Here is an 18,965-nt window from a genome sequence, read left to right as displayed (position 1 = left end):
AGCGGATATAGTAGCGAGAGAGCAGCCGGGGCCTATACATAGCTCTCAGGGGGGGCGATTCCATATATGGGCATTCGTACTACGGGCGAGCGTGCTCTGTCTAGCTCTCCCTCTCTTTATGTATGTATATGCTTCTCTTATCGTTTACGCTCTCTCGCACACACACACACATATATATAAATACATATAAATGTATTTTATATATAAATACATTTACATATATCGATGAGAACAGTAACATAAAGACATTCTTACGTCTGTGTTTCCATTCATGAGCAGAGCTCCTCCCCCCGGTTGCATCAGTTCGTGTACACACCACGCCCTCTCAACGCAACAACTACGCACACGCACAACGAGCGGGATATTTCACACGGACACCACGGCAACAGCCTGCCCTTTTCACCACTATCACCCAGAAGACATTAAAGGTAATGCCCTTCACCACGTCGCATTCACACACATACTACTTAATACGCTCTATACTCTTATACAGCCAGCCTGTTTTTGTGTGTGTGTATCGTTTAATTCTTCCGGTCTGATGCAATCCCACCGCGTGTGTTGTCCGTTCCGCCGTGTTGACAGACAACAAGAAGTGCCTCGTCTCTGCTTGGTTCTTTGTGTTTGACAGTACAACGAGGATGTTTCTAGCCGAACTCAGTTTAGGTTCCGTGAAGCGGCTCGGGGTGACATTTGAGCGGGGAACCAGCTGATGTGACGTCGGTCGGACGGGAGACCACAACAGAGTAGAAACGGGACGTCTAATGACAATAACGAGGAGACCGTTATGGGGAAACGTTGAAGCCGTTTCAATAGTAATTGAACGAAGTGCTCGATTCGTCTCACGCAGGGCTTTTTCATTCATTGTTTTGGTCCCGACCAGCGAGCCAATTAGGGCGTTACGGCCGATCTCCATGATGCGTTCAAGGCTGTCGTTACGGAAAGGCACCATTCTCCACGCGAGCCGACCCGAGCCACGTAGCTAGCTAGTATCTCGGTGCCTGATAGATGGGACTATTGGCCAGACGGACAGCCGAACACCACGCTTTGTAGTTGACGCTCCCCGTAAGTAACGCGTTATTAAAGTGTGAATTAATTTGCATTTTGTATTTGACGTCCAACATCCGCGAGTGCCAAAGTGAGTCACGCTTCCGGGTAATGCCAACTAGCACGCCGTCTATGGTCAGCGAGTCACGCAGCGGTTGCATCAGCCAATTGAAAGCGATTAAAATGTGGTGTATTTAATGACGACGTTACTGGAGCAACCAGGTAACGGTTAGTCAAGTGGCAAGTTACTCTTGTAATCCGGGTTTCGTTGACACTTCAGCAATTCCAGCCAAGTCGAGCCTCTCATGGTCAGCTTTTGTCGCTGCTTATTAACTAGTCATTATTGTTTCTATTATTATTGACGAGAAGCAATTGCCCCGATTTCCCACGACTTTTAAATTTAACAAACAAAAACACATTCCAACATCATATTTAAAAACCCTGCAATAAATCCTACCTTGAAGGTGTCGATCCAATGTCATGTTAGTGCTGTTGTTTAACTGTGGGGTATATTTACATCACTGGGGTTAGACAAAGCACCTAAAAAAACACCTATTGTAATACCCAGTAGAGCATTTCCATTTACTCAGAAACTTAACAAAATTAACCAGGAATAGTGGTAAATGTGGTAGCAAGTTTGTAATAACTCAGATAATAACTTAAATTCTTTTGAGGGATATTTTTGCCGGAGTAAGGTTGTCGAGATAATCTGCATAGTTGGCGTCATTTTTTTCCTGTGTAACTTGGTAATTACATGTTGGAAGCTGATATAGATGATCATTTCTTAGAATGGGGAGATAACTTATGTCCTTGTGGATGTTCGTGGTAAAGTTGTTGGCCTTGATCGGGACGAAGAGAACAGATCCTTAGTTTGTCACATTCCATCTCGCAGAACAGAGCAGCTTTTGGCAGGCATGCTTTTTTCTGCCAGGTGACTAATGAGGGTCGCTCAGTTCGGTCTCAGCGGTCGATCTGTCCACGCATTCTTTAGTTTATGCACGCATATGAACAAAAACACACACGGCCTTTATGTGAGTATAAAGCGTATCTTACACAAACATACTTCTTGCTTAAAAGACGTACTATTCATAACTTCAAACAACTGGAAAACCATTGTTTGTGTGTGAGATGCCCAAGAAAGGTTCACTGACTGTGCACAGCTGGTCATTATATGGCGTACCTTGCAGGGTTACGCAAGGTCACATGCACCCCTTTCAATGGAGAGAGAGAGGGGAGGGGGGGGGGGGGGGGGATAGGGAGATAGCACCAGTGAAAGCCGGCCAGAGCCAGCCACCCAAGTTTATCTTAACTGCAAATACTATACTCTAAGATAATATACTATACTTTGACGATGACTACTACAACTACCACTGACATGACTAACCATTAACAATTTGGTAAAAAATGGACCTTAGCAATGATTGACTCAAGTTTGCATCATAAAGTAACTCCACTGTCCTGGAAGGGAAATGTACAAAGAGGAGGATTAAAGACATACCTCTGAATATTCTAATTTAAAAGTCATCTGTTTATTTCAAGCTCAATTACACCAAGAGATAAAAAAGGAAGTCTCTTAACGCTACCCTGAAATTAGCCTGACATGAATGCAGCTTCAAAGGTAACGAGTCTGGCGCTATTAATGCAGTGATACCGGATAAGTTGGTGTGAGTGCTGAGAAGGCGGATGGACATTTCAGGGCTACCCGTCACTTCATCAGGCAGCAAAGAGAAGAAGTGGAATACTAACCGGGCAGAACAAGTCTGTTCCACTTCCCCACTTAAAACATGCAACATTAAATGGTTATCACCAGTTTTTCTTTTATTTACCTTATTCCCCACTAATATGCTGCTCAGGAGGTTACACAAATCCAAGCTCCAAGTACTTTCAGGTCCAACGCAGTCAAACCGTGCTTCAAAAAAAAAAAAAAAAACGCACAAGTTAAGTTTATGCAATGTTTTGGATCAGTATATGTCAGTATAAAAAGGAAGGAGAAAAAAACCCTGTCACCTGTAGATTATGTTGTGGTCTCATTTCAACCTGTTCTTTTTCATAGTGTACAGGATACAGGCTCTCACGGTGTTTCAGTACAATGACAACATTCTATTAATACCAATAAAACAACATCACCTATTTATCAAAGCACGTCTCGTCTCACCATTTCAAAAGGGAATATCCTGCCTCATACAGTTAAGTGTTGGGAGAAAAAAAAAGACAAATACTGTCAAACAATGTAACACAAACAACACAGAGAGCACCCAACAATAAACACTCAGCCCTCTGAAGACTGATGGGAAACGGGTACACAGTGGACGTTCTTCCACTCCCGACAACGTGTGACCTTCCAGTAGCATTTTCCATTCACACACCAGGAGCTGAGATCTGAGGGCGTCGGTGTTTTGTCAGTAAACATTTATTCCTAAACCACTGTGCCCAGCTGGCTGTGATCTCTTCAGGGGTTGGAAACCCATACCGCACACACCTTCACCGAGCAGGACAAAAGTGCTCAACTGAAACTAATAAAGATGGAGTTAAACTCACAAACGTCTAATAGGGAGGTCTCATTAAAGCGATGCTCGAGCCCCCTCTGCCCTAGTTGATGCCTCAGTCACGTCAGCTCGTTGCTAATCTTTTCCTTGTGGTTTCCACGAGGGTGCCCACTTGTGTAATCGGGGCAGATTTGCGCTCTGCCAGGTTGCATGGAGGTGTGTCTCACCAATGTGCCGTCGAAGCTCTGCCACGCAGCAACTAGTGAGGTGGGTGAGCTTGCCATTTCCTGTTCCCGCTCTGTCGAACACACTTGAAGTGTGTCGACGAGTTGATTTACGTTTAGTGGAGTCCCTGCTCTTCTGTCAAGTATTTAAAAGTGATACAAACTAAACGGTCTTAATGTGGCGGCCACCAGTGCTCCACTTACAACAGGCTTCTGGGATAATGGTCCTGTTACTTGACTTAGCATTGCTGCAACTGTTGCCACAGACTCTAAGAGGATTATCTGGAGAAGAAAAAAACCTGCTAACCTCATTATAGCTTGTTGCTGCTCCCCATTCTGTTACGTTACAAAGCGCATGGCTTTGTTTTGACTGCCACCGTTGACAAACAACAACAACGCAGCCCCATGGATATGTGACCAAATCAGAAGCATTGTCAAATATCGAATGATCCAAAAATGGAGACTATCCTGACACCGAAAAGTCCTGCTCCTGGATAAAAATAAAAACATGAAGCTGAATCATGAGTCTCAAAATTTAGAAATGTATCTGCTGCTTTTGTCTGGTAAAATATGAAACTCTTCATTTAAAAGGGTGATTTAAATGACATTCACACTCACTCAGTCACATGCACACACACAAAACGTGTGAAGATTTGGTCTCGTCTCGGGCATGTGGATGCCTTAAAGTGCAATAGTTATGGAGTCTTGGTGACATTTTTATTCCTTTCAAAATCACACCTCCTTCTGGGAAGCACTGAGTCAACGGGACATACAGCACGATGAGTCTCGTCTTCTGCTTCCTTTCAGAAGAAGTCGTGAGCAAAATTAGGCTTATGGTACATTGAAGTGTACACATAGATGTGTACACATAGAAGTGTACATAGCATTGACATTTGTGTGTGATTTAAATGACTCGACACTAATGTGTCATTTGAGCACCAGGATTTGGTCAGATCTAACAAGTCTTAAGTAATTCTCACTGTGCTCATTGATGGAGTTAGTAGGATAGGTTAGGTTTTTCATGTGAAATTTTTTCTACTGGGCACGTTTGTGTTTTGCTAAATTAGCAGCATTGATGCATGTCTTGGTCCAGGAGCCAGACCGGTTCCAAACAGAAAAACATTGCCTCTGTCCTTGGTCTGCTGTGAAATGTTCTTGCGTCTGTGTGTTTTGGAGTAATCATTATCATTCTCACTGCAGAACTTGACGTGCTACTACTGCTGACGAACGTGCTGCGGTTGTCCTTGGCTTTTTTTTTTTTTTTTTTAAAGAAAAAAAACACTGATTATGCATGGGGCACTAATCAATATTACTGTGTAATGCGTTGTGATTCAGGAATAGTAACGATTATCACTCCCATGTGCATGTTTGCATGTAGTATGATGAAACACTAAGATTGCATTCATGATGGGCTTTGACTGAAGGGATCTGGGTTGTGATTGTAGGTCAAGACAGCGTAGGGTGAGGTGAAGATGGATGGATTGGGTGTGAATTCCTGTTCCATGAAGATTGCTATGCGTGCAATGTCCTTATTTAGTTCTGGGTGCGGAAGGCTAATTATCCTGGCAGCGATGTCGGGTGCAAATGTTCGTTTTGCCTTATTGAGTTCTTTTAATTTAATTCACTCTTCTTTGAAAGTGTAACTGGTTGGTTTCAGATCTCGAAAAATCTTTACTACTACCTAAAATGTGTATTCCTACTTCTTTATGGTATTCATTTACATGCATAATTTGTGTCTGTTTAATTTGTAATTAAGTCTAAAGTTTGATCTGATACAGATGGATAAAGTAAAACTTGGCTTTCAAATGCAGTAAGGTCATTAAAGAATTCAAGAAGTACTAAATTAATTTCGAGGGATTTCTTCTCTGTGAGTTTTTTCCGTACCTTCTCCCAGAGCAGCAGGTTCAGCTTATCGAGCCCCTAGTTCACGCTGTCCTCCTCCCTTGTTGATATTAGCTTGCAGAATTCGACCACATCATCCCTCCACAGCCCCAGGCTTTCCCAGGCTTCTCCCTGTCGGCCTCCGTCTGCTAAAAACAACACAACACACGTAGTAAAGTGCACTCTCGCAGCGAGGGAGTGGCGAGGAATTGGACTGGGTCTCATTGTGTTTTTATATCGGTGCATACTATGACGGGTTTAATTGTAAAAGCAAAATTCAGTAGGACAGAATTTGGTTTTCTTTTGTTTTCATGAGATCGCATGACTGCGTCACATGATGTGTTACCACGGTACAGGTGGAGATATGAATTCCTGGAAGTTGTGTAACTGGTATTTACACAGGTTCTCCTGCAGTGAAATGTATCTTATCATTGTCTTGCCAAACCTGTCAACTGACTTTTCCTTTTTTTTCTTTTTTTTTTCTGCTGAAGAAGAGAAGAATGTTCTTGCAAAGTTCCCAAAATCACTGGTTCTTACAATGTATCTAAAGCTATGAGTGTGAGTGTGTCAGATTACACAAATACATTTGACATCCAATGCTGCAAAGTTGTCAAGTTGATTTGTAAAGCGCAGGCGGGAGAGACCACAAACAACGTTTGTGGGTGTTTTTGTTCTTTTTTTTAACCCTTTCCCTGAATTTTGAACAACTTTCCTGGAAAGAAATTATGCAATAATCCCATTGCACAGTGCAAAACCAAGATCTGTGTGAAATGTAAGCTTAGGCAGTTACTGAATAGTTCCCTGTTTTGAGCTCTTGTTTTTTGATTGTGTTCTCTTACAGGTCCTAATCACCTGCTGCAAAACATTGTGACCGCAGACCTGCCACTTCCTGTTCCGTGTGCCATTGCCCAATTCATCCCACTGAAAGGACCAAAAAGAAACAAGAATTTGGTTGTGCATACCCATCTGCTCACCTCTACTCTCAGACCAGTCCCGTGTTTTTGTTTCAACGGTGTCGTGAACACAAACCCACATTAGAAGGATTTAAAGCACGCAGCCTGGTTCAGCGCTCACACACTCACTCACAGTAAATATGGCTAACAAGCTCACACACATTGGCAAGATCCTGCTGCGCCGCCGGGCACTCGACCTCTCTTGTGAAGAGACCCGGTTTGCCCGCTGCCTGTCCACCCTGGACCTCATTGCCTTGGGGGTGGGCTCCACACTTGGCGCCGGTGTTTACGTCCTCGCTGGCGAGGTCGCCCGAGAAAAGGCGGGACCCGCAATTGTCCTCTGCTTCCTCATCGCTGCTCTGTCCTCCATGTTGGCCGGCCTGTGCTACGCCGAATTTGGCGCCCGTGTCCCCAAAACGGGCTCTGCTTACCTCTACAGCTATGTGACGGTTGGAGAAATCTGGGCCTTCATCACCGGGTGGAACCTCATTCTCTCCTATGTGATAGGTGAGCTTTCTAAAGTGTCAGTGGAGGGGTTTTCAGCTCTTTAGGCTCCACTTCCATTTCCAGTCTCTATATTGTCGACTTCCACAAGTCTCTTGTCTCCTCTTCTAGGTACGGCCAGCGTTGCCAGGGCATGGAGCTCAACGTTTGACAGCTTGGTCGAACAAAAGATCTCTGGCTTCTTTAAAGCCTCCATGACAATGAAGGTGCCAGGGAATGTGCTGGCAGAGTACCCCGACCTGTTCGCACTCATCCTGGTCTTGCTGCTCTCTGGTGAGTTGGCCCTGCTCATCATCTGTGTAACTGGCTCCCGACCTGAGGGTTACAGGATCGTTGTTATTAAAGACATAACATAATGGCCACAACATTTGTCTCACTAATATTGCAGCATTTGGCACTCCAGCACTCCAGTAGCAGTGTCGGGGGGGGGGGGTATTGGTTGATTTGTGTCGCTGACTAATTTGTTGGGCGTTATGAAGTAGGAACCAGCCGCCCACATAGCAGGACATGTTGTCCTCTGTGCTGAAATGTGAGCTCTCGCTTGTCTCCGTTACATCGCTCTCCTCTCTCGCTGCCCGCAGGACTTCTGGCCTTCGGCGTGAACGAGTCGGCGCTGGTGAATAAGATCTTCACAGGCATCAATCTGGTGGTTCTGGGCTTCGTAATCATCTCCGGCTTCGTCAAGGGGGACTCGGCCAACTGGAACCTGACCGAGGAAGACTACATGAGCTTCATAAATGGCACCAACAACACCAAGCTTCCAAAGTCAGTATTTGACGGCTGCTGGCAAATTACCTTTTATAGTTTTTACTCTTTCACCTGTGTTTTGATTGTCAAACTGTGTGTCAAACTCAATCCCTCAGAGTGGAGGAGGAGTTCGGCGTGGGTGGCTTTGCCCCGTTTGGACTGACTGGAGTCCTGTCTGGTGCCGCTACCTGCTTCTACGCCTTCGTGGGCTTTGACTGCATCGCCACAACAAGTGAGTGGTTTTAATATTTGTGGTGTTCACAAAAATAGCTGTGTAAACAGTCACTAGACATCAAACTGTTTACTTAAGAATTTCTGTGACATGGGAAGTTGTTGAGTTAGTTCATCTCTTGATGTGTTTACATTCAATATTACAGTATCTCTGAGAATTGTCTTGGAACATTGCTGTCTGACATTTGTCTTAAAAGGTCATGGTATTTACAGTTTTGGCTTTGTCAATAAAACTGTCTCACTGTCCTCAGGCGAAGAAGCAAAGAACCCAATGCGTTCCATCCCCGTGGGCATAGTCGCCTCGCTGCTGATCTGCTTTTTCGCCTACTTTGGCGTGTCTGCCGCGCTGACCCTCATGATGCCGTACTACCAGCTGAACACCCAGAGTCCTCTGCCTGAGGCCTTCAACTACGTCGGCTGGGCTCCCGCCAGATACATCGTGGCCGTGGGCTCCCTCTGCGCGTTGTCCACCAGGTGAGGAGGGACATTGTGTTCTTGCTGCCATAGCTGTTCTCCTGCACAAAGCTGTGCGGCTGTTTAACTCCTTCCCTTCTCTCAGCCTGCTGGGCTCCATGTTCCCCATGCCCCGTGTGATCTACGCCATGGCACAAGACGGGCTGCTGTTCCGTGTTCTGTCCAGGATGAACGAGCGCACCAAGACTCCTCTCCTGGCTACCATCGCTTCGGGTGTTGTTGCAGGTAAACATCCTTCTTCTTTTTCTGTATGCGTGTTTCTTTTCTCGTGTATCTTTCCTGGCATGTTTACACAGCGAGGCAGTCAGGCCTGCAGGCTTTGGTCTGAGAGCTGCTGTTTTTAGTTGCTTCGGCTCCATAGCAGCCCATCAGTCCAGGATCAATAAGAAAAGTCTGCAGCAACATACTAAGAAGTGTTTGTACAGTCAGTCCGAGCTTTACAGAGATGCGTTAATTTGTGTAAATGTAAAAAGTAACGAGTTTTGACTTCTCCTCACAGCTCTGATGGCCTTCTTGTTCGACCTGGCGGCTCTCGTTGACCTCATGTCCATCGGAACTCTCTTGGCGTACTCTTTAGTGGCAATCTGTGTCCTCATCCTCAGGTAAGCACCTTTTCAGTCCCTGCAAGCACAAGCACTGTCATCAGGCAGTAAATACTCCAGCAGTTAGTAAGCCTGTTTAAAAGAATAGCTGTGTCATAACCTGAGGACAGATAAATTCATCTCATGTTGGCGACTGAATTAAAGGTGTGTTGGGGTGATTTAAAACAAAAATAATAATAATTATAATCTCACTCTGGCCACAGGTACCAGCCAGGTTCCTTGGGTTCGTCCAGCCAGACGGAGAAGCTGGTGGAGCTGGTGGAAGGGGAGAAGGTGGCCGTCAGCGGGGAGGACAGCGGCGACGAGTCCGGCATGGAGATGGATGAGAGGCCGCTGCGTGAGACCTTCAACGCCAAGCTGCTCTTCTGCCCGAGTGGAAAGATCCCAACACAGACCTCCGGGAACATCGTCTACGCCACCACTGCTATCATTTGTAAGTGTCTCTGGGAGGAATCTAGACACAGAGCTTGTTCTTGACACACCGTTTTTTTCTTTTACTGTGAATTTTGCAACTTGCCGCCACCATGATGAGTAACTTCATCTCCTTCTTGTCTCTCTGCAGCTCTTTTGATCACTATACTGTGCGTTATCCTGGCCAACTGTCTCACAGAGCTGCTTGCCGGACATGCAGCCGTCGTGGTGCCCTGTGTCATCCTGACTCTGCTCTGTGCCGTCTGTATGGTCATCATCTGCAGGCAGCCTGAGAGCAAAGAAGCTCTCACCTTCAAGGTAAACCCTTAGTGTGAGCACTGACATGTACATTTCTTATTTACTTTGGCACACAGTCTCACTGAGCAAAATCAGGTCGATTTTAAAATAGTCATGCTGACTTTTCCCCCCATTTCTCTGTCCTCAAGGTCCCTTTGCTTCCCTGGTTGCCCCTGTTCAGCGTTTTCGTCAACATCTACCTCATGATGCAGCTGGACCGGGGTACATGGTGCCGCTTTGCCGTCTGGATGCTTATTGGTACATCTAAGCATTGCTAATCATATTCTCCTTACTTAGCATTACACATCCATGCATGTTTTGTAACTTCCCTTTAACTCTCTCTCCCCCTGCCAGGTTTCGCCATCTACTTCTTCTATGGTATTAAGAACAGCGGTGAAGCTGCCAAAAGGTCATCCCCACGCAAATACGAGCCCGCACTGCAGACCAAGAGCCCGATTTACACGGGCGCCCCCGGCGACAGCGACATAGAAGCAGGCGGCAGCCCCTGATGCACCTTGGGGGAGCGTTGGCAGGGCATCTACACTAATTTTGGCAGTCTGGTTGTACTGACGGCCAAATGCTGCAATGTAGGCGGCTTGGAACGCGGCCCTGGGTTTAAAGGGAGGAGAGGCAAGAAAACGCCACACACTCACACATCTTACCTCTGACTTTGAGGCTGATTAGCTTGATGGCAAGACACTGTGACAGCGCCACTTCCTGGCCCATGTGTCTGTCTCAATCTGTTTGTTTGTACTTAGCCTTAGCCCTCTGGGAGATATCTACCTGCCTATAACACATGCTATGAATGGACCTAACTAACAAAGAGTACTGCAGGTTCTCCTCATCTCTGTTTTCCGTTATCTGAAGCCGTTAACCGGGAGAATGTTACTACTACATACATGACTTTAAAAAAAAAGATGACTTGACCGGTGAAGTCACAATCGACACTTGATGACACTCGCGATCAGTGACCTCAGTAAGCAGGAGCCCCCACAAAGCAAGTCTAGTTCGTGTGTAAACAGGGTAGCACTGAGGCTGTATGGTTTACAGTGTCAGAAGGCGCCTCAGTGCAGTTGCATCAATAGCACATAGACAACATACCTGCACTGTGTCTAAGTACAGGCCCCCTCCCTGCTCCCAGAGAACAGCCGTACCGTCACGCTCTTATTTTCTTATCTGAAATCGTATGAAATCTGTTGCTTATTGTAACTTATTCAAGTTTGTCTTGCATATAGACTGTGCTGAAATGGTGTTCATAGGCATCTTGTGACCTTTGCTTCAACCCAAACCAGATAACTTACATATGTTCTTAAGATATAACAGTGACAGACTACTTTTTTTTGCCTTTTAATGGGCATTGAAATCAAGTAAAAGTAAAACCTGCAAAGCAGGTGATTTATAAGATTTATGCTTAGGGGTATTTACTGTAGTATGAACTCCATCCGTTATTGCAAGACTACATTCACACATTTATTTGCCCATATTTGGCAGGTTATCTCCATAACATGTAAATATCTATGAATATTGAATGATCCATCTCTTTAATTTGTTCATACCAGATTTCATTTATTCTTTGCATGGCTGCACAGGTGAGGAGGTGAAGCTCATTAAGGGCATTAAGTTATCTCCTGACGGGCATTTATGACTTCATAGAATCTGTCCACTCCTGACTGATCTGGGAGCTGCGGATCTGTTTCTGAACAAGGGGTTGTCTGTCTATCATCATCTTATTCGCCTTTTGTCGTGAAAAGACTCAAAGTTGGTTCGTTTGTTTTTGTTTCAATTGAAACGTATCCTTGGCAGCTTTGTCTGTTGAGTTCCCTTCACTTTTATTTTATTCAACTGTATTTTGTTTTACTACTTTATCTACTTCTGCTGATAGAGCTGTTAATATTCATATGTTTATAGTGCTGTTCTTTTGGGATAGTTATTTTTTGTGTTGCCTTTTCATATCAATCTCAATCAATTTAATGTTTTTTAGATATTAATGTATTTTAATTGTTACATGTTAGGCTTTTAGTGTGCTGGTCTTTTTTATTTTTTATTTTTTTTTGGTGTATCTCGTTGCTTCTGCTACTGTTACCTTTGTCACTTTTGTTGCAAATGATTTAATCCTTTCTGACCAAATGAAGGTGTTTTGGAAAACTTGACCTTTCCAAAACCAAGAATGACCACTAAAAGTCGGTCTCTAAATTGTGTAATTTAAAAAGAAAATGTTTTTAACCCAAACCTGTAGAGTCGATATAACTTATTGTTTAAAGTATGTTTTTGGTTGTTCTAGTAAAGTGCTTTACTGTAGAATGTACATTTTTGTTGAAAACTCTTTATTTGTACAATGCTGTAAGTTATACAAGACATACTTTAAGTATATTTGGTAGTGGTTTCTTTTTTGTAAATTATACTTGAGGCAACTCATTTGACACTTATTGCTACTGAAATCCGAATTATACAAATGGAGTCCCCTTTTTCAAATAATGAACTGTCGTGGTGGATGCAATATTGAAGCATTTCTATGAATGTTTAAAAGATGTCCCTTCTCCACTGTTTTTGCTTCGACAATGATCCCTTTTACACACATCATCCATAACATTTGCAGAGGGGGAGGTACAGTGAAGGTCGAGGACTAAATAAACCGGTGCCTAAACAACCATCCTCCTGCCTGAGAAAAACACCTGGGCGGTTCAACAAAGAGTCCAGCCGTGTGGGGGTTTCAAATCGTCACGACTTCATTGGAGATGTGAACTCTGCCTGCTAGTGACATCATAAAACGGTTATGTGGCTCCTCGTACTCAGCCCTTGTGCCTTTCAAAAAAAGAAAAAACAATACTATCATTTCCCCTCAATGCCATCTCATTAACAGCAATGACCTATGTTTGTCTTTGTTTTATATCCTGTACATATAGCTGTCATGTAAAAAAAAAAGTATTTTCAGTGTTTTTAAAAAAAATAAAACGATAATTAATGCTTCTGACTTCTGACTTTTTTTTTCTAAAGAAAGTTCCTCAGAAGCTGCTGAAGATGATGTTTTACCGGTTTTCTCCGTGAGTCACCTGTGACTTACCATAACTATGCACTCCTTAGTGACATAATGCCTCCACCCATGGGCGGTTTTATCAACCTCCCACATACATCCTGCTGCAACAGGCCCACACAGTAATCCTCTATATCTCAGCATTTATACAGTCACTGTTGTGTCAGGATTGGGAAACAATTTTAACAACTAGAAATACAAAACTGCTGTTTTTTCTCAACTGCTGAAGTTTGCTTTGTAAAACACTCAGTTCTCGCCACTATATTTTATAATAAACACTTGATTTGTGCAAGAAAATGTCTTCACTCATTCAAAACATTTAACTAACTCAAGTTTCTAACTACAGTTGTTTCTTCGTGCCATTTTTCCCTCAACTTTCATCTCCTAAATGAATAATAAAGTAAATAACAAAGGATGTGAATGATTTCATCATTCACACCAATTATACTTTATAGCAAACGGAATGAGCTCATATGCGAACACCAGCTTCGACACGTGTCTCACCTGCCTTGTCTCCATTCACACAGTGAGCAAATATGTCACAGTAAAACAAAATTGAGAATAATGAAAATGCCTTCCCTGCTGTGTGAGAGATCGTCTGGTCCATATTTAATAACGGGTACGACCTCTGAGAAATGACAGCTACATTCCGTACATGCAGAGCAATGGAAAAGAGGAGTAATACACTTTGGTCACCACGGCAACGACAAAGCATCAATGAGTCAAGCAATAAGAAATGCATATTATTTGAGAAAATGGACTTGAGGATTGCACACAGTATGTGAAGGATTCTGATTTTCTTTCAACAAGTGTGCCAAAGCAACTGAGAAACATACATTTGTACATTTAGTTCTACGCAATCTCTATTTGTTACAATTCTCCATACAATTATTTACAAAACGTTTGTTTCCTTTTAGTGGGAGCTTAAAACACAAAACAATGATGTGTTGAAACGGCTTTCCCCCTGCCCTCCTTACTTCACGTACTAAGGCTGCCCTCCAGAGGCCACACACAGCATTACGCCAGTCATAACATCACAGCTGTGACCATTATCCGGTAGGCCTAGTTAAACAAAGTTAGTTGTTTTCATCTGCACAAGGCAAATCTTTATTAATGTCTCAAGGCATTTATCATTGATGACACTTGTGCTATAATAACCCAGAGCCACAACAATATCCAAGAGTCAACTTTGTTCAGCGTTTCAAATACATTATTTACAGGTTGATGTGATACCAGTGTGTTTGCCACCACCTTACAGTTTCATTTTTATTGGATCTTTGAACAGGAAGTTGAATGTTTGTGCTAATTAGGCTTCTTTCCTCCAAAAGGCACTCAAAAGAGACACTTCATCTGGACGTTAAAAGAGCTAACTCTCATTTCTAAACCGTTAGGACTGTTAGAATAAGTGAATGTTATTTCCAGTTGAGCAATTGTAGTGGAAAATAATCCTGATTGGTTCCCTTTTAGTGTTTTACATTCTTTTTTAAAAATCTTTATTAATTATGCTCTTCTCATGATGTTCCAGGTACTGAATGAAATGACTATTTACATTATATCAAAAATAAAAAAAGATTTTCTTTCTTTGGGAAATTTGAGTTAAAATGGAGGCATGCATTGATTAAATATGGATATAACTGATTCTATAAATGGATTGTAGTTATAAGTGTGAGAAGATATTTATGACCTGAAGGTTTAATGACATGAAATCAGTTCCCAAAAGTATGGAGCCCCAGAGTGTTCAACATAACAGCTAATTATGATATTAAGAATAACGTGAATAAATTATGCACAATTTTTTCATCAAAAAATCCCATTTCCATTTCATAATTTTCACTTTCAAAATGATATTTCTATTTTATTGACATTTTATTTGAGAGCAATCACGGAAGTCACACTGCCTCTCAATCTAGCTCAACAACTGCTATCAGATTTAAGAGATCAAATTAAATACATATTAAATATATATGTATTTATACAAGTGAACAAGTGAACCTGCACATGCAGTTACCTAGCTTGCTAACTAGCTACGCAGGGTTGTGAGGGGCCACCACTGCCATGTGAAGTGAAATTAGGAAACAAAATGTGATATGACATCAAAAGCTCAATGTCAAAATGTCATTATGAAATAAAAATGTGAAATATCAAATAAAAACAAACTCCAAGAAAGCCATCACTATGAAAATAAGAATGAACTAATTCACACTGAATTCACAACAAATCAATCAACAATTAATTCACAATTGTTTTACTTTGTTTGATATATTTTACATATTTTATTCAAAAGAGTATTAATTTTAAAATATCTGTTTTTAATGTATTTCATATTGAACACCTTGGGGTTGCATACAGTAAACATGAACTTGAACTGAGCATATTGATAAAATGCTATGATCAGGTTATAACGGCGACTGACATTTGAACAGAGTGAAGCTCTTCCTCGTCTCGCTCAGACAAACCAACGTGACAAAGTAAAGCTGAGTCTCATACTTTGGATGATTTGAGTTTCATTCTCTTCCGCCGGCTCCCTCACTGGTTCTAGACACACAGAGGATAATGCATGAAAAGGGAAAAAGGCGTGGCTCAGTCTCGGCATGGCGGATTCAGATTTAAAATTAACATGGAAGCATGAACAGCCTGTAGGGAGTAGGCTATGACTGTACACATCCGGAGAGGCCAAAGCAAAGTGCAGCTGAAGTGTTGTCTGCAAAGACAGCAGGACTGTGACGCTCGCTCCCACACACATGCACACACAACAGTGAGGGTCAGGATGCTTCTTGTGCTTCTCGTCTGTCAGGAACATCAGCGAAGGCAGAAACAGGCACCGAAAGACAAAGCAATGTCTCACATATAGAAGTAAAGTGTGGAACGGTGCAGGGCCCCGGACAAACCGGCCCGAGCGGCGGCCGAGGTGCAGCTCTCCTACAGACGGGAGTCCACTGAGCATTACTACCTGTCACCGTTGCACGCTGCAGCCCGGCCAATCAGCAGAAGCACTGCCGGTTGCCCTTGGTGACCTCCTCAGAGGAGTGGACGGTGTTGGGAACCAATCCACTCTTGACGCCCTCCCAGCCGTCCTGGATCTGGATGTCCCCGCTCCGTACCAGCTCAAAGATGTCCCTCGTCAGATCCACAAACGCCTTCGGAAAAAAGGAAAAGAATCAAGATTACGAAGAAGCGCAAACCAATCTGAGATGAGAAAAGTAGAAGCTCATTTGCACCTTCTCCACGTTGATGGATTCCCGCGCTGACGTTTCAACGTAACGCATCCCATTGGCCCCGGCCAGCTTCTCGGCCTCCTGCTGGCTCACCTGGCGCTGCGCCTCCAGGTCACACTTGTGGCCGACCAGCAGGAAGACGATGTTATGCGGCTGGACGTGGCTCCGGGCCTCCTCCAGCCAGTTGTGGACGTTCTGGAAGGAGCGGCGGTTTGTGATGTCGAAGAGCAGGAGGCCACCGACCGAGTTACGGTAGTACGCTCGGGTGATGGACCTGGAAGGGGAGGCAGACGCATCGGGAATCTAACTTTTATTTTTCCTCTAACCGTTTGCAGTAGAAAGCAGCGGGCTTGGGGCTGAAAGCCAATAACAGTATACTGCCGTTCCTTTGACTGTGGGCAAGATGATAGAATCCAAATCAAAACACCCTAAAACAAAGGAATTGTGCGACTACTGGATTGTGATGTGATACCAACTCTTGGCACTATTCTGCATTTCTCATTACTGAAAGCAAATCTCAGGAAACGCTTCGATGCAGCCGTCCACACATCTGAGAACCCCTGAAGATGTGGAAGTAAATATTTAAGAGCAGGTCATAAATGCAAACGTTTATGTTTTTAGAAGAAGCACAATGTCCTAAATCTTACTCAGACATGGTGCCGTTGTCGGGGAGTATGTTCAGCTGCAGATTTGGTGCTCGAGTGAGTATTTACAGCAGCAGTAAAGTGGACTTGACTCAACATAAACTACGATGCCCAAGTTGGCCATATTGAAGAAATGTATCACCCGTTGCAACAAAACGGCTCTGGCGTGTTGTTTATGGCTTGTGGACGACGCCGGAGCTCCGTGGCACCGAGAGAACGGCTGCAACAGGCTCTGAATGCATCAAGCACGTTTTTGTTAATGAGAAACATTTAGTACGTCATTAGATTGTCCTTTGTTTCGTGTGGACTGTGGGGTTTGAGTGAATGGATCTTTAGAGCCCATCAAACATCCAGCAGTTTTGGGACACGGTTGGATTGGGATGGAGGGCAAGAGGTGTTTATGTGTCAAACAAAAGCACCTTTAAAGAAACAACGTTTGCTTGAGGAGGTCTGTAGTGACTTTTAAAATATTTAAATGAGCCACTGAGGGGCGAACGGACAAACTTGTTTCGGATGCGTGTTCTGAGCCAACATTAAACCAATGTCCAGTCCCATATAACTTTGGATGCGGTGATCGGTTTATATTATACTCAATATTCCAATGATAATTGTCCTTTAGCGTAAAACAGCCAAACAAAAGTACGCCGGCACATTAACATAGTACACGGGACACGATGACATGGTGACACGGTCAAAAACTGTTTGTCTCCTCCATTCAACACACCTGATTCCCATCACCTTGGGGGTGCACTTTGGAGCAATGCTCCACCCTGTGTCCAACTCAAGAACTGCATGCATACATACAAAAGACAAAACTATATTATGGCTCCAAAAAGGTCTGTACCTGAACCTCTCCTGTCCTGCAGTGTCCCAGATCTGTAGTTTGATTCTCTTGCCTGGCTCGATCTCCACCAGGCGGGAGAAGAAGTCCACCCCCACCGTCGGGTCCGAGACCTGGGCGAAGCGGCCCTCGGTGAACCTCCGGATCAGACACGACTTGCCGACCGTGGAGTCTCCGATGACGATCAGGCGAAACTGGTAAAGCCATATCGTCTCCATGTCTCAACGGATTATGATCTGTAAGGAATTAAAAGCATTCACTCATTAGTCAGTCAAGAATCCAAAACCCAAAGAAATAAGCTGCGGTCTAATTTTCAGATCTACCCCACATCGCTAAGATGGTTTAGATACGTTCTTATGCATCTGATCTTCTGTAGATCTTCTGTAAAACTGAACTGAAAAAATGTTCAGAAACTGAGGTTTGAGCTTTACATGCTAATGAACATTAAACATCAAAAAGTGATGTGCATTTTGAGACTCTTCAAAAATAAAGAGTGTGCTCTCAATCTCTCGCTCTCTCACAAGACCTCTGCAGAAATGATCTTCTGAAATAAAATATAGAATATGAATAAAACGGGTCTCATCTCAGTTTGGCTCTGTAACAATACCGATCCTTTGAAGGGATAAAAAATACAGTAAATCAAACAACAGAATGGATTCAACACATGCTCAAGCCTCTACAGCAAAATAAAGACAAATTAACACCTTTTCCACTTTACAAACACAAACAAAATGTTAATTTAATCTGCAGACGGCGTCGACCACATGGATTACTCTTTGGATTATGGCTGCCACCATGAGGGGAGAGGAAGGGGCTCAAGTCATCTCAGCAGTGTCCATGTGATTTACAGTTGGGTGATCTAATTTGAGGGGAAGGAGGGAGAGAGAGGGGGGATGGGGGGGGAGGCCACTCCTCTCCAACTCAATAAACATTGGTGTAGTCAGCCCCCATGTGGGTAGTCGGCTGGTTGTTCTTCTGCAATAACACACAATAAGGCCTTGAAGCTAGCCAAACACAATGGCTGCTGACCAGGAGGGCGAGTCGATCACAGATATCTGCCGCTGCTTCCTAGAAACTCATCAGATATTCTGCTAAATGTATCTTTAAAAATGGGTAATTCATCATGAGGCCCACTTAACTTAATGCTAGTGTGTGTATTATTTACGCTAATTAACATTCAGGACAACAATGTAATAAATAATAAGTAATAAATCACCTACCTTAAAGTTAGCTCAGTACCTGTAAAAAGCAAACCCCATGTCGTGGATTGTGCCTTCTAAAAACGGTCCTTCAGAACAGCAGCGGAGGAGTTACAGAATTCACCGATAACATTCATCACATGAAGGCTGCTCCACCATTAACACGTGACCAGTCTAGAAG

At 43.5% G+C, this 18,965-nt stretch overlaps 2 protein-coding genes across 2 annotated transcripts; one reads left to right on the top strand and one right to left on the bottom strand.

The window, feature by feature from the left end:
- The first annotated feature begins 313 nt into the window (after positions 1-313).
- slc7a3a (solute carrier family 7 member 3a) lies at positions 314-12,818 on the top strand. The gene is made up of 12 exons (XM_084028284.1): positions 314-428; positions 6,477-7,095; positions 7,204-7,365; positions 7,674-7,857; positions 7,956-8,071; positions 8,322-8,544; positions 8,630-8,769; positions 9,044-9,146; positions 9,350-9,579; positions 9,709-9,875; positions 10,004-10,112; positions 10,209-12,818. Exons 2-12 carry the CDS (start codon positions 6,729-6,731, stop codon positions 10,361-10,363), a joined length of 1,956 nt encoding a protein of 651 aa, XP_083884410.1. The 5' UTR covers positions 314-428; positions 6,477-6,728; the 3' UTR covers positions 10,364-12,818.
- Positions 12,819-15,198: 2,380 nt separating this feature from the next.
- LOC311025821 (ras-related protein Rab-39B-like) lies at positions 15,199-18,930 on the bottom strand. The gene is made up of 4 exons (XM_084028945.1): positions 18,806-18,930; positions 17,589-17,821; positions 16,104-16,374; positions 15,199-16,022 (listed from the first exon to the last, which is right to left on the bottom strand). The coding sequence occupies exons 2-4, from the start codon at positions 17,801-17,803 to the stop codon at positions 15,867-15,869; spliced, it is 642 nt and encodes a 213-aa protein (XP_083885071.1). The 5' UTR covers positions 17,804-17,821; positions 18,806-18,930; the 3' UTR covers positions 15,199-15,866.
- Positions 18,931-18,965: the final 35 nt, after the last annotated feature.

Source organism: Eutrigla gurnardus (assembly GCF_963514095.1).
Source record: "Eutrigla gurnardus genome assembly, chromosome: 15".
NCBI lineage: Eukaryota > Metazoa > Chordata > Actinopteri > Perciformes > Triglidae > Eutrigla > Eutrigla gurnardus.
Note: the sequence above shows the minus strand (reverse complement) of the source record. Positions and strands in the feature narration are given on the sequence as shown.